At 39.5% G+C, this 16,238-nt stretch overlaps 1 protein-coding gene across 1 annotated transcript in view; it reads left to right on the forward strand.

The window, feature by feature from the left end:
- The first annotated feature begins 8,253 nt into the window (after nt 1–8,253).
- Nucleotides 8,254–16,238, forward strand: part of ISM1 (isthmin 1, angiogenesis inhibitor) — an 80,926-nt gene continuing 72,941 nt past the window's right edge. Inside the window, exons 1-2 of the mRNA XM_008564775.1 lie at nt 8,254–8,331; nt 8,946–9,077. Coding sequence (XP_008562997.1) covers nt 8,254–8,331; nt 8,946–9,077 — 210 coding nt within the window. The remainder of the gene's footprint in view (nt 8,332–8,945; nt 9,078–16,238) is intronic.

The raw sequence follows: 16,238 nt of genomic DNA on the forward strand, positions 1-16,238 counted from the left end.
GGACGGGAGCGCCGCCGTGCTTCCCAAGCGGCACACTATCCAGTGCGCCACCGGGCCGGCCTATCCTTTGATCTTTTTGAGTAACCAAAATATCCCTTTAAAGTATTATTTGGCTTTCGTGGCCCCAGCAAATAAAATCTTCATTCCAAAACATTACTCTTTGTCACTTTATTACGAATAAAAGCAGACCATTATTTACTCAACTACTATTTCAGAATGTAGTTAGACACCAGGTAAATAAAGGAAAATCCCAACCTTTATAAAATAACAACCATCCTGAATTTGATCTCCAAAAATGTGTAAACAGCTCTTTCATGCTTATTTCTCCACAAAGCTATTTCTCATCTAACTTTCATCATCCTGTTTAGAGTTTACAAGTGAGAATCTTCAGATTTCAGTTTAGACACATCTGGCTCACAAATGAGGCACTACACCCTCAATCATTGTGAAATCCTCGCCACAAGCATTGATGATGAGATCTTGTGTTTATTAGTGAAGATGTTAGAACCAGTCAGTTGCAAAGCTATTTTAAGTGGAGACATCTCTGATGTGGCATCTTAGAGATGTCAGTTTGATCTTTCTCTGCTGAAGAACTGTTGGATTAAATTTACTTCAAAATGCAAATTAACCAGTTTTAGCTTTCCTTCAGGTATAACCTCACATGGAGCTGTTGAAAAGATATTTCAACTATTTTTTTGTTGTTGTTGTTTAAAAAGAAGTTAACATCTCCAGTCTGTTGGATTTTTTTCTTCATTTCACTGAGCTCTTTTAACTTATCAAAGGTATATTTAGGTTCTTTGTGTTTTAAAGAAAGCATCATAAAGTTAAGGTATTTATTATTTTTAAATCACTGAAGATAATTTTTATTAATAACAAATTTATTTCACCTTTGTCTCACACCAAGTCTGATTTGCTCCCAGAAAAATAAACTAAAAGAGAATTTGAGGCTAAACTATTAAGAACGAATTCATGATGACTTTTGATTAGAGCAAACAAAATAACTGATTCGTAGAGTTCACCCTGAGGATAGTCAACCTCTGATGTGTTCACAACCCCCTACCTTGAGGGAGCTGGACAATGAGGATAAACAATTTGGAACAAAACGGAAAAGCTTCCCAAGAAATTAGATGAACTCATGTTTTCTCTCCTTCCACACATAAAAAAATACATCCAATACACCGACATATTCTCAATCAAGAACTCTTCACATTTACCATCACAAAAATGACTCAGGATCCCCGTATCTTGAAAAAGATTCCCCAACCACTGGGCAAATTGTCATCAGTGAGCCCATGATGTGATGCCCTGAGAAGAACAGAACGTTATCCAGGTAGCATTCCTGCCCAAAGTGCATAATCTGAAATTAATCCTGGAGAAACAATCATAAACCAAAGATCATTCTGCAAAATCAATGGGCTTAAGCTTTTAAAAAATGTTAATGACACTAAAGACCAAAAGAAAAAGGGGGAAGGAAGAGATGGAGACTGTTTAAGACCAAAGGTGATAAAGAGACATGCCAATGACCATTAAATGCAATGAATGATTCTTACCTGAAGTCTGGATAGAAAAAATAGTGATCAAAGATATTACTGGGACACTTGGAAAAATTTGAATGTGGTTTGTCAATTATATTATATTATTACATCAATGTTAAATGTTCTGAGTATGATAATCATATTGTGATGATGTAGGAGAATTTCCTTATTCTTAGGAGACACAAACTAAACCATTTGTAGTAAAGAGTTGTATTGAGCAGCTTTTACTGTGATGGACTACTGCATACACAACAACATTTATTCAGCCAATTATTCTATTTAGGCTAGGATCCCCTGGGTTGCTCCTCTGATCTCAACTGGGTTCTCTTATGTGTCTGTAATCAGCTGCAAGTCAATTGGGTGGCTCTGCTTCTGGGGATAGGCTGGTGTAGGCTGGGACAACTAGGGTGACTAGGTCCCTCCAGCAGGCTTGTCTGGATTATTCACATGACAGCGGCAAAGTTCTGATACAGAGACACACAGAGAGATGAGACAGAGAATGAGGGATTTATGTTTCTTGAGGCCTAACGACAGAACTAGTACAACAACACTTCTGCTGCATTTTATTAGTCATAGTTAATCACAAGACCTCCACCTTGTGATGGGAGAAGCTACAAAGTCATATTGTCAATGGCCTCCATACAATGGGGAAAAAACTGTGGTCATTTTGGGGCAGTCCACCTCAAGGATCTATGAGCGTTCATGCCATTATACTTGCAACTTTTCTACAGGTTTCAAATTTTTCTAAATAAAAAGTTGGGGAGAGGTATAGAAGATAGCACATGAAGCCATATATAAGAGCATGTACCATTAAATTAAATTTATATTAATTTGTTAAAGGCAAATCAAATATATGGTGATAAAAGTCAGAATATTAGTAATATTCAAGCAATTGGCTTCTGGGATGCTGTTAACATTGTGTTTCTTGATATGAGTAGTAAAATTCCATTGAGCTTTACACCTAGGATATATATTCTTCCCTTGTATGCCATACTTTAACTTTTGAAAGTTTACTTTGAAAAATAGAGCACTGGTCTTGGAGTCAGGGAACCTAGGTTCTTGTCCTGATGCTGCCACCAAGTCCCTGTGCAATACTGAGAATATCTGTTTAATTCTCTGGGCCTCACTTTCCTCGTCTGTAAAAGGAAGCTAGAGAACTCTGTGGGCCCCTTCCAACATCTAGACTCCAGCATTCAATTCTGACCCAATACTTTGCTCTGTTCTTGCCTAGAAATTATTTGTCAGAAGTTTGAAAATAAATTTTATGATGTATAACATATAATCTTGTAATTAGGAAACATTTTTCTCCTCCAGCTATAACAAGTGCCTGAGATTTTGCTTTTTAGAATTTGCACAGAAATAATTATGACAAAACAAAAGCAATAAAGGGGTCTCTTGAACACAGATGAGAGCTACAAGGGCTAGCTAGCTATTTGCAGAAGAGCTCAATGGAGGAGCAGAGCATCATATTTTAATATCATGCCAGAAATACAGAAGGAACCTGTCATGTAAAGAAGACTCAACACAAACCCTTCAAGAAGCCAATCATATTTTACACCTTGTTCCAGGGAAGGACAGTGCTCCTTCTGGGATGCAGCTTCTTGACCTCCTCAGAAAGCCATCTACTCAATGGTCTCTTAGGTTCTTTGTACATTTAGGGGCTTTTAGGGTGATGTGGGGAGATCCACAGGCATCCCCTCAGTGTTCACATGTTTCGTGTGTCTTGGAGCATCGGCAAGCAGAACATTGCTAGGGATCCAGGTGCCCCACAAGCCTAGCAACTGCTTTCAGGGGTGGAGACCCTGGGAGTGCCTCTGATGGTGGTGATTTTCTCACTTGTAAGCACTGTGACCCCTTCCTAGTTCAAAGAAGAGACTGAGTATGGAACAACACTTTTAGATTCTTGTTTGTTTGTGTTTCCTTGAGAGCTCAGAGTTTACCTTTAAGGTTCATTTGAGCTACAATTTTTAGCAGTTTTCGAAACGTTGCCTTCATTGAATAGACATTTCTGGAGCAGCTACTATGTGAATTAAGAAGTGAGTGAGGCAGACAAGCTCCCTGCCCTTGCAGACAGAATACACAGTCCTTGATCTATTGGACATGGAGACCTGGAACAACTTACTTTGTCCTACATGTGGGAATGATCGCTGAACTTCACAACAGCCCTAGAGTAGACATTCTCAGCCCCAATTTACAGAGGAAGAAACTGAGACTCAGAGAGGCAAAATAACTTGCCCAAAAAGTTACATGGTTAGTAAGTGGAATCCATGGGACTTCACTTTGCTGTAATTCCTCCATATATAGCAGCTAAGACAAGGTTGTGAGATGTGCTAGCCCCTTAGAAAAGCGGTTGGCAAACTAAGTCATATGGTCCAGCAGCCTGTTTATGGACATGAAGTTTTATTAAGACACAGCCACACCCATTCTTTCATGTCTTTCTATGGATGCTTTCCCACAACAACAGCAGACCTGAGTAGTTGCCACAGGGAACTTATTGCCTACAAAGACAAAAAATATTTGCTATCTGGCCCTGTAAAAAAAGGTTTGCTGCCCTTCCCTCTCTGAACATTGTCCCCTGTATTAGTGTAATGCAAGCTACTGAAACAAACCCCCAAATTTTAGCAGCTTAATACATTTAAAAACTGTATTAGTGTAATGCAAGCTACTGAAACAAACCCCCAAATTTTAGCAGCTTAATACATTTTTTTAAAAAAGTTTCTTTTCATTCACACAATAGCCCAGCCAGGATGTTCCTGGTCAGAGATGGAGGTGCAGTAGGCGGTCTGCTCCAGGGACCCAGCTTGATCGTTGTTCTAAGGTCTCCCTGGGTAGAAACATGCAACTGGCACATAGGGAAAAAAAAGAGGATCTTGCACAGGAGATTTTTCTGAGCTAGATCTGGAAGAAGCACACATCCCTTCCACCCGTGCTGTACTGGCCAGAACTCAGTCACATGGCTGAGACCAAATGTGTAGAATATTGGGAAATGTAGTGTACTGGTACATCCAGGAAGAAGAGGAAACAGGTTTCGATGAACACTGAATAGCCTCCACCACAATCCCTAAATGCTAGTCATTCTTATGCCCAGAAAAAGTCTCTGGTTTTGACTTCTTAATTCTGTTCAAAGCTCATGTACAATTATGCATGTGTTTTTAAAATTTTTTTAATTGAGTCCTTATCTTTTTGAAATACATACTGAAATATGTACAAGTGAAACAATATGATGTCATGGATTTATGTCAAAATAATTCAAGAGGGAGGACTTTTATGAGAATATAGATGACAAGATTGGCCATGTGTTTTGTTGAAGCCTAGTCATATTAATAAAAAACAAAATCTGTGAGAGAATAGTATAATCAAGAGACAGAAGAGTTAACAATATTCATGTCAGACACCTATAGAAGGAACACTATAAGGAAAATTAATTTCTTAAGTACGGTCTAAATAAATACCAGATTTGTTACATTTATTTTAAAAACAGACCGAGCAACTATTCTGTGCAAAGCATTGTGCTCAGCTTTAGAAATGCAATGATGTTGAGGCAGCTGTGCCTGTCCTGAAGATTGCACTTCTCCGGATAGGCAAAACTAGCTGCTGAGCAAACAACCCAAAATCACAGTGTCTTTGAACAACTAAGTTGTATTTTTCCCTTGCACAAGGTTAAATGCAGATATTCCTGGTCCAATAGCTCTCTTCTCAGCAGTAACTCAGATTTGGGCTCCTTCCATCTCAGAGTCCTTTGCCAAGTTGAAAGGAAAGAGTACATATGGATAATCATTCAGGAAGTTTTATGGTCAGATCTGGAGGTAACAGAGCTCTTCACAATCCCACCTAGATCTATGTGGGGCTAGAAAATGTCCCCTTATCTGTGAACCCAGGAATAAAACTGGATACTAGGCGGAGGAAGGGGGAAAGTGTGCAGAAATGTTCTACCACCAAGGTGATCCTGATCCAGGTCTGGTGGGAAGAGAGACATGCATACAGACACATTCTACTCAGGTATAGTTAAGACCAGTAATAAAGACATGAATCAGGTCCTGTGGGAACTCTCAAGAAGGAGGTAGGATTTTTAAAACTTTCATCAGCTATTGGTATAATTTCATAAAATGCTTGAAACTTAATTTGTTTCGGCTATTAAATTTTTAATTATTTTTCCATAATTATAAGCCTATGTTCCGTAACTTCTCAAAAGCAGAACACTGCTGGCAGACTTGTTTGGTAACTTTAGTCATAGAGCACGGATGTTTATCAATACTAGTTATGTGTGCTTACTAGAACATAAATTCACCTGGGATTTGGATCTCTCAGCATGAAGGGATTTTAATAGGATTCATTCATACATTTGTTCAACATTTTATAAAGGCATCTGTCCCCAAAATTCAATTTACAATTTTTACAACATTTTACGAAGACTTTGATCTCCAAATCTCCACTTACAATTTTACAAGAATTTACATTCGTTGCAAGGGTTTCTTTCTAGCGTACTTTAAAAGTCATTTTTCCTTGGGATCAAAAAATGCTACTTTTAAATGAGAGGAGAGGCAGTTGAGGTTCACATGTGGGGATTGTGTGTGATGAAAAGGCAGAACACAGCAGCCCCTGGATGCTAATTTAGACCAGCCTGCCTCTGGCAAGAGGAAAGTAGTTTGTCCCTGTGCACCCACATCACAATCTGGCACAATTGGGAGTTAGAGCCATCTTTAAACTATCTTGCTACAGGAGTCTAGTTTGCCATCTTAATTTATATATTCCATCCCTGTGCTGGTTCTCCTGGCCTCCCCTCTCCCCCCACCCCACCCCCTTTTAAGTGATCCTAATTAGAAAACACACAGGAGGAACTCTGTGGGATTTGAAAGCTGCTGGGATCCCGTCTTTGATCTCCCATCTGAACCAGGGACGGTTTATTGTTTCAAATTCTCCCCCAGTGCTCCAGTTGACAATTATTAGCATTTTAGAGCCTGGGGATCAGAATAAGAAGCCTGATAGGAACGGTCATCTAAAAATCCAAAGTAAGCACTCCCTCCAAACTCCCCCCCCCAAAAAAAAATACTGAAAAGGAAAAGACAGTGCGTGCTCCATAAACAGCTACCAATTTATTAAGAAGATGCTGGAGCTGGTTAGAATGTTAAAAATGCCTCTTCAACATTCTAACCTTAACATACCGTAACTTAACCACCTCTATTTAAATTCTGCAAAATGCCAAGGTGACCTGAGGAACTTTCGGAATGTTTTCACGTCTTAATTTGGGTAAGACTTGGCTGAGGTGCCTTGCACAGAGATGTGAAATCGGAAGGTAGTAGAATTAAGATCTTACATCAGTTTCCAAGATGCGGAGGAATGCAGAAAATTGGAGGGTAGGGGGACCCTGTTGGTAAAAAAGTTTTTTGTTTTTTGTGTTTTTTTTAAAATTTCATTCACCAAGAGAGAATCTATCCCGGGAGCATTAGGGTCTGGTATGCGAAATAGGCTTGGAAATCTGCAAAATGGATGTGTGTGAACGCCTAAACTAGGGCTCAGCTCACGGGGGAGGGAAAGGCTGGGCTGGCGCAGGGAAGGAGTGTGGGAGGAAACAGGGAGTGGGAGGCGGAGGGAACACAGTATAAAAGGTCCCAACCTTACAGAGCGCCCGCCACTCCCGGCCACTTCGAGAAGGCGGGAGCCAGAGCAAGATCAAGAGGGAGAGAAACGCACGGTGCCACTGCCGTGACCTGAGCCCAGACCCAGTTCGTCTAGCTCCGAGGAGAGGACCCCGGCCCCCAGCTCGATCCGCTAGCCCTTCCATTCGCCAGCTGCCCCTTGCAAGGCATGAGCGGCGCGCGGGAGCCGGAGGCTGCAGCGCGGTCATGAGGCGGTGGCCCAGGAGCGGCGGCTGCGTGACGGCAGCCCCCAAATCCCCTCCGGGTGCTGCGCCCCCGGGATGAGTGCCCCCCCTCCCCGACTCGAGACTGCCAGAGCTGATATTCACTACCAGTGTCCCAACTACGTCCTGAGCCCCTGAACCTCGGGCACCGTGTCCCTGCAGCTTCCCGCCGCGACACCTGCGCGCTTGACAAGACCGAAGCCCAGCTAATTGGACTCACCTCCCTTCCCAGGCTCTACAGGGCGCCGCGGACGCGACAGCAGCTGTGCCCAGCGGTCGAACAGCTCAGCGTCCAGGAGCGCAAGTGTCAAGACCCTTCCGGAACGACACTTTGTCACTCCCCTCCCCTCCCAGCCTGCTTTAGAAGGGGCGCACAGTCGCAGACAGACGCCTGGCTTATCCGGAGGCCCCTCCATTCACCACAACCACAGCTCCAGGTCCACTTTGCCAATAAAGGTTTCTACCCTCGCGCAGGCACCCCCGCCCAGCCACCCACCCACAGCCCCGAGCCTCAGTACGCACAAGGGCTCTGCCCTCGCCGGCCGCAGCGACCTCGGCAGCGCGCACTCGGTACAGCCCGGCGGGCGGACGCAGACGCCGGAGGGGCACCCCGACCACCTCAAACAGTGACAACCTCCGTGTGAGCATGGGGAGGCCAAATGGTTCTCGCTTCATCCCATGAATTAATGATTCTTCAAATCAATTTAATCTGGAGCCTAATAAATTTTCCTAATGACAAATCAATGTCAAAAATAATGAAAGAAGAGGTGATTCAATGTGTGTCCCCCTAGTCTCTACTTCCCTAAGCAGAGATGTATTATCTGAAGGGAAGATTTAGCATTTTCTCTTTCTACAACCATGGCACTTTTCCCTACGTGGGGTGAATCGTCAAAGGCAGGAATACAGATTTCTTTCATCTCCTACAATCAGACACTGGTATCTACGATGTTATCCTTTCTTTGTAAAGTCTGGGCAGAGCATGAGCATCAGGGAAGTAAGTTCTTTGGCATTCCTTTCTCAGGAAAACAAATAAACAAAAGGATGGTGAGTGTGTGTGTGTAATACATGTGTGTTTATGGAAAATTCTTTTTTTTTTTTTTGGTGGCTCACTGGTACAGGGTTCAAATCCCTCCGACTTTGGTATTAACATTATTGCACCCATCCAAATGAGGTAACCGGTTAGCCTTTGGAAAATTTTTTAAATAATGATGAGAGGTTAATAGGTAAAGGTATATAATATATTAATGTAACGGAATATGTCATGGAGAAGATGGCCAGGAAGGGAAATAGGTAATCCCTTGGTTTGTTCCTCCTAGCCTGAGTTATATTGCTACAGACAAGTAAATAATGACACTATTAAACTAGTACATATCCCATCTCTAGTTGTTTGGTTGATAGCCACAAAGAATTAATTGATATACTTGGTAAGAGCATACTATATGTCTGCGATTAAGTCAGGTGTTGACAGTGGTCAAGGAGATTAAGCTTCAACCTTGTGAAACTTGCAACCAAACTTACAGACGCAAATCTATCACATACACAACAATTAGAAGAAAAGGTGTGTGCTGCTGCTGCTGCTGGGGCTGCTGCTGCTCACACTGCACATCACGGTGCTGCGCGGTTCGGGAGCCGCCGACGGGCCGGACGGGGCCGCGGGCAACGCCAGCCTGGTGCAGCTGCAGGTAAGTGCGCCGCCGGAGAGGGGCGTGCGCGGCAGCGGGGACCGGGGTGGCGCGGTGCTGAGCTAGCGCCCGGTGGATGCAAGGAGGCGGGTTCCCCGCTCCACCAAAGAACAACTGTTTTGCCCGGGCAATTCCGCTTGCGCAGAAGCGGAGTGGAGGCATGTGCCTGGAAGGTGGACCGGCCCCAGGGTCTGCCGGACCTTGCTCCTCCAGATCTGTCACAGGTCAGGTACCTGGGGGAGCGAGGCTTGGGATGAGCAGGGAAGTGTGGAGAATTCCTTTGCTTTGGAGAGCTGCCAGTCTTTGGCTGTCCTTTAGGGGCTGAGTGACGTTACTAGAGGTGGGGCGGGATGGGGATAGAGGGAGGCAAGGAGACCTTTAGGATAATATCCCCAAAGTCTGTTTGGGAGAAAGAACTCTGGTGAGTCTGCCCCTTCAAATAGCAATGGCGAAGATCAAGACAGAATTTCCCAAGGAGAATGGTCAGACATCCCCTCCTCGCCCACGCAGTTCCCGTGCCTCCTGTGTCCCTCCGGGAGGCAAGGCACCTGTAGAGCCAGGGTTTCCTGGGGCTTTAAACTTGTAGCTAAGATTTCTTCCCAGCAATCTGTTGCCCCTTTGAAGATCGTTTTAGGAATGGGATTCTGTTGATTTATTTCAGCTCCAAGGTAGGGGAGGGGTCGTGACTGGGGAGGACATAGGGGACAGTCAGACTCAATGTGAGTTCTGGTTTCTGAATAAAGGTGCCCAGGTAGGGATTTCCTGCCGCTACCTTGGAAAGCGCTTTTTCTTGGGTCTAGGGGTGCAACAACTGTAAGCTTAAGGCACAGGTCCTGGTGAGCAGGGATTTTCCCAGGAGGCAGCAGGGATTCTCTAGCTCCTAAAATCTTCTCCTCAAACCATCCCCTCCAAATCTCTTTTCTCTGCAATGTCGAGGTAAGCATTATTCACTGTTCCCAAAGGGCTTTGTAGTTATTGCCTCTGTTATTTTTTTTTTTACATCTTTATGCAATTTATTGAGAAAAACTTTACTGCTAAAGCGAAGAATTCACTTAAACACTTCCATAGTGCTTACTATGTGCTACTATCTTAAGTGCTTTGCAAAATTTAACTCATTTAATTTAATCATAACCCTGTGAGGTATGGTACTATTAATAGCCCCTCTTTACAGATGTGGAAACTGAGGACCAGAGAGCTAAAGAAACTTGCCAAAGTTCACACATTCCAAACTTGGTTAATTACACCAGGTTTTGTCTCTGCCAGGGTGTTACAGACTAAAGCAAGGTGACCCTTGCACACAAATACAAAACCAGCAATGGAAAAGTATACACCCAAAAGTTTAAAGTTATTTCAAATTGGGGACGTTTCTAAAAATGTTCTAACCTTGTGGAGATCTCTCATCTTCTCCTGTGGGTAAATAGGTACAGTGACAGACTGATGGGATTCCTATAGACTGTGGTACACCCACCCATCTACCACTGTAGAAATACTTCTTAATACCTTCAAGATTTCTGGAAGTCATATTTTATACATGATGCTTTCTTTCCTCATGGACTCATGAAAAGCTATAAAAATGATGTTCTGTGGAAAAGTAAATTTGGCAGATTTCTTTATGAGGTGTTTGCTATCATTAGAATAACGTGGGGTTGGCCTTTTCCGCCTGAGCAGTCTGGTAATGAGAGAAGCAGCTGGGGGAAGTGGCAACTCTAAAAGGGAAGTGGACTGAATTCTCAAAAGGGGCTTTGGCTGAGGAACTGCCCAAGAGTGCAGAAGAAGTGGGGGATTTAGAAAGAGTAATGTTCCTGGAAATATCTTGGGTCCCAAGTATTTGCTAATCCACTAGCTTCAGTTTATCCTATAACAATGTTCAGTTATACTTTCCACTCGGTATACGCACTTATCCAAACAGAATGATGCGTTTAGCAGTTTAGTTCATAATTTTACTCTCTTTTGTAATTATAAAAGTTTTATATTCTTCCTGACCAAAGTTATTTCTTAGGGCCTCTGACTCTGCAAAGGCATTACAATTCAAATGGAGAAAGTATGTTCTGCCAAGTGAGGAGGCTGCAAAAGACATTTATTGGTCTGTTGTTTGCAGTCCACAGAAAGTGAATTTGCTAGTAGCAGGTGTATTTGAAGACAAAACTGTGAACACTGTAGTCTTTTTGTTTACTGGGCATTTTAAACTCAGGTCTTAAACTCCAACTAAATTTGTTGGCTCTGTGATATCCTAAGCTGCTAAAATCCTTCTTCATAACCAGAAAGTTAATCAATCCTTATATGTAATTTTTGTTGTTGTTATCTCTGCTTAAAACATTCTAACTTATGAGGTTGACTTAGTCAGAAATATGCAATAACGAGTTTGTTACCTAAATTGTAGTACATTTGGGATTATTTTAAAAGAGATGCATCCTTATTTAAGATTTAGTAGTTCGGATATACCAAGGACACCCAATAAAAGCGGTAGTAAGAATAACAACAATAACTAGGATTTGCTAAATGCCTTTTATATGGCAGGCACTGTTTTTTAGCACCTTATATATATTGACTTTCTTAATCTTCACACAAAAATCCCGTGAATTAGGCACTATCATTATCTCTGTTTCAAATGGAGATACTAAGGTTAGGTAACTTGCCCAAGATTGCACAACTAGAAGCTCCTTAATTTTTTTTTTATTTTTATTTTATACTACAAAAGTATTTGAAGCATCCTTGTAGTACAAGTTCTTGGTAAAGTCATCAGGCTGGCTACAAGAGAGAAAAGGCCTTTTAACAATTTACATTTTCAAGTGCATTTAGACAGTCTTTCTGTGTCAAATATAGACATGTATGTGTATACATACATTTTTGACTCTGAAAATAACTGTCACTGTACTTTATCAGCACCGCACTCTGCCGAGTGAGCCACTGGGCCGGCCCCTGTCACTGTACTTTAGGGATGCCATTACAAGGTGGCAATACAATGCTTTGAGAACACTATCTCCATTGGTTATCTGGTTCTTAAAAATAACAATGTTAGTATTTGTACTGTTTTCAATATTTTGTAATATCTAATAAGAACTTATACAGTTGTTTGCAATAGCTGCAGGCAATAGCATAAAAATGCACAGAAACATCAACATTTTTTGCTGTTAAATAAAATCTTATCTCTTCATTGGAATAAGTTTGTCTTATGTTGATCAAATACTCATATTAGTTTTTTCATATGTCTTTAATTAATAATGATGAGAAAACAATTATATAATAAAAGCAGTCTGGAAGGCAGAACATCCCAAAATATAGAATCCACAAGCAATAATAATTGTAATAATAGTAATGGTATCTCCTTTATCTGAAATTCAAAAGACTACCTTTCTACTAAGTCTTAGTCAGATTTCAAATCATGAATTTCTATAGATTTTTAGTAGGAAAGCTAAAACTCATTTAGACAGTGAGATTAAGCAAGTATTATAAAACACCAATTGATTATTTTTACAATAAACATGAAAGCAAACCACACTCTGAAATGTCTTTGTTCTCTATCCCTTAATTTATTAGTACTTTCCCTCTTTTATCCCTCTATAGCCTTGACCAAAACAACTTGGCTTCAGATTCAAGAGTTCACCAGAGCCGCTTACAGCAGTAGAAACAAAAGCCACATTTATCTGTACTTAATGCAAGTAAGGCTTCTCACAATGACCCTATGGGATTGGTAGTATTTATATACCCATCTCACAGATGAGGAAATTGAGGGCTGAAGAAATTTGAGTAATTTACCTAAAGCTGCACAGGGGCAGCAGGGCCAGGATTCTGACCCAGGCAGGCTGACTGTGGAGCCCAAGTTCTTGTTCTAGTTCATCCACATGGACTCCTAAAGCTTTAACTCAGGTCAACAGCTGCACAGGGGCAGCAGGGCCAGGATTCTGACCCAGGCAGGCTGACTGTGGAGCCCAAGTTCTTATTCTAGTTCATCCACATGGACTCCTCCAGCTTTAACTCAGGTCAACAGCCATTTGTATTTCTTGTTTGGTGACTTGCCTGCTCATTTTCCTGTCAGGCTGTTTACTCTTATCACTGGAATTCATTATAAATGATGGATAATTGTCCCACTTAGCTATTGTTGCATAACAACCTACCCCAAAATTTAGTGGCTTAACACAACCATGATCTTATTTGTTTGTGAGTTTGTATGTCAGCAACTTGCTCTGGGCTCAGCTGGGTGGTTCTTCTGGTGGTCTCACCTGAAATTATTCATGTAGCTATGGCTGTCTGTTGGCTTGACATGAGCTAGGTGGTCCAAGATGACCTCACAAATATGTCTGATGGTTAGTGCTGGCTGTCACCTAGGTTCTCTCTCCATATACTCTCTCATCTTCAAAGAGTCTAGCTCACACATCTTTCCAAGGTGGACTCAGAGCAGCAAGAGTATAAAAGTGCAAGTTCAAGGCCTCTTGGTGAACTTGCACAGTGTCACTTCAGCCACATTCTATTAACCAAACAAATCATGGGGTCAACTTAGATTCCAGGGGGCAGGAAATAGATCCCACCTGTGATGGGAGGAGCAGCAAAGTCACATTGAAAAGGAGTATATGTTCAGGGTGGAATCATTGTAACCATCTTTTTAAAGTATCGACCATATTGGTTTTTTGTCTCATATGCTTTGTAAATGTTTTGACCAATCTTGCTCATGTCTTTTAACATAGTTTATGTTGCCTTTGGAGATGCAGAAACTTTCCATTTTAAATATAATCAATTCTGATTTTTTTCCCCTTATGACTTGGTTTTCTTGCCTTACTTAAGAATGTTTTCCTCAAGTAAAAATCATAAAAAATCTTTAAGTATATTCTGTTCTAATAGTTTTATAATTTTATTTTTGGTTTAAAACTACAGTCTATTTTGAAGTTATTTGTGAGTTTAAAGTTTAAGATAGAGATATAACTTTGTTTTTGTCCAAGTGAATAACCAATTGTCCTATCATACTTGTTAAAAACTCCATTCTATATTCATTTGTATAAAATACCACTTTTATCATATGCTAAAATTTTCATATATTCATAAGTCTGTTTCTTGACCTCATTTGTCTTTACAATACAAATATACAAATACCACACTGTTTCTTATAATGTAGCTTTATAGTAAGTTTTAATAGGGCAAATGCCCTTTCTAGTTTTTAAAATTTTTTTTTAGAGATTCTTATAAAATGTGACCTTTCAAATATACTTTATTGAGATTATAATGAGAATTGCTTTAAATAGTTTTGGTTAAGTAGAGGAGAATTGAGAATTTTTATCATTTTTTAATCATGCCATTCAGGACATGGCATATGTACCTATTTATTTCTTGAGTAAACTTTTATAGTTTTCTTCATCTCTTTGTTCACATTTCATTTGACAAACTATTTTCTAGGTTTGATTGCTATTGTGAATAGAATTTTATTTTCTGTTATATTCTACAATTTGTTAGTTCTAGAGTCTAAGAAAGCTATACTTAGCAATATTTGCTTACAGTTTTTCTCACACTTGTGTGCATCAAAGCTAGCATTATCCATTTCAGTAGTGCTATCCTTGTAGTCTAACGGCATGAGTTGCAAATCTTTTTATTTTTTTATTGTAGCACTTTAAATATTAAAAATTAACTGTTTCTTAAGAAATTGTTAGAATTCACTCATAAAATCCTCATGAATTTGGTCTCACTTTGGTTGAGATCTCTGATTGAAATTCCAGATTATTCCATGGTCAATAGTCTATTCAAATTATATAGCCTTTCTGTAGTCAATTTTGATAATTAATGTTTTCCCAGAAAATTATATATTTAACTGAATTTCTATTTCATTGGTATAATGTATACATAGTACAAGCGTATTTCACAAATATTTCATAAATGCATATTCTTTGTAGTATACAACGTATTATATATAGATATAAGACCTAAAAGATCAAGATTGTTAATTATGTTATAGAAACATTTTATGTCTTCATTCATTTATTATCTACTTATCTGATGAATTCAGAGAAAAATTCATTCTAGTTTTATACTATGTTCATGTATTTGTTTCTCCTTATTATACTTGTTCTTCTAATTTTTGTTTTACATGTTTTAGAATTCATGGTGTTAAAACATAAAATGTCTTTTATGGTGGTTGTATTTTTATCAGAGTGAAATTCCTTATTTATCTCTTTTACTGCCTTTTGTCTTGAATATTTTTTGTTTAAAGTTAATATTACTACTCCTGCTTTTTCTTTTTTGAATTTTTTGGGGTGTCTTTTTTCAACATTTATTTTCAAATGACTCTGCCTTTTTAATCTAAATATCTCTCTTATTAATAACCTAATATTTCCCATGCAATACATCAATGAATTTAACCCATATATATTTATTGTGGTTACTGATAAGTATTAAGATATTTTTTCCAGTTAATTTGCTATTCTCAAATTTTTAATATTTTCTGTTTTGCCTCCCCACCACTGCAATTTATCTGTGTGACCTTTTTTTGGCAAGAGAGTTAGCCTCTCTGTCTAGAATTCCTCATCTGTAAAATAGATATAAAATAACTATTTCCTAGTATTATTGTAAGATTTAAAAAATTTAACTCATGATAAGTGCTTTATGAGAGCTTTGCACTTAAACATTTAATAAGTATTTAAATATTATTTGTTGTGTTTATTTTCCCTCAAGTTTTGAAAGTTATATGTTCTATTTTTATTTCTTTCAATGTTTTAGCAAATATACTTGATCTTTCACTCTTCTATCAATGCTGAGAATCAATCTGTATCTATAACCTAAACCCCTCCAAAAGCAAGATTCTGACTTGCTTTTTCTCTGTCTTGTCTGTCTGCTATCTCTAAAATTTTAATCATATTTTTCTAAATTTTTAGTGCTAGAATATTCTTTTTTCATTCTGTTTCATTTTTTTTTATTATATCCATTTTAGGAATCAAATCTTACCAGTTTTATTATGCTCCCAATAATTGTTTAGACATAACTATAAGATTTACTTATTTCTTTATCTACTGCTACTTCTTGGACCTCATATTTTTACCTTTTATTTTGCTGAAATACATTCTCGAAAATTCTTTTAGGAAGAGTTTATCAATTCTAATCTCTGAGAACCTGTATTTTTAGACATATCTTACCGGGTTCTCATAATTAAATGTGAATTTGGCAGTTAGCTGTCTTCTATCT

Source organism: Galeopterus variegatus, unplaced genomic scaffold, assembly GCF_000696425.1.
Source record: "Galeopterus variegatus unplaced genomic scaffold, G_variegatus-3.0.2 Scaffold191, whole genome shotgun sequence".
NCBI lineage: Eukaryota > Metazoa > Chordata > Mammalia > Dermoptera > Cynocephalidae > Galeopterus > Galeopterus variegatus.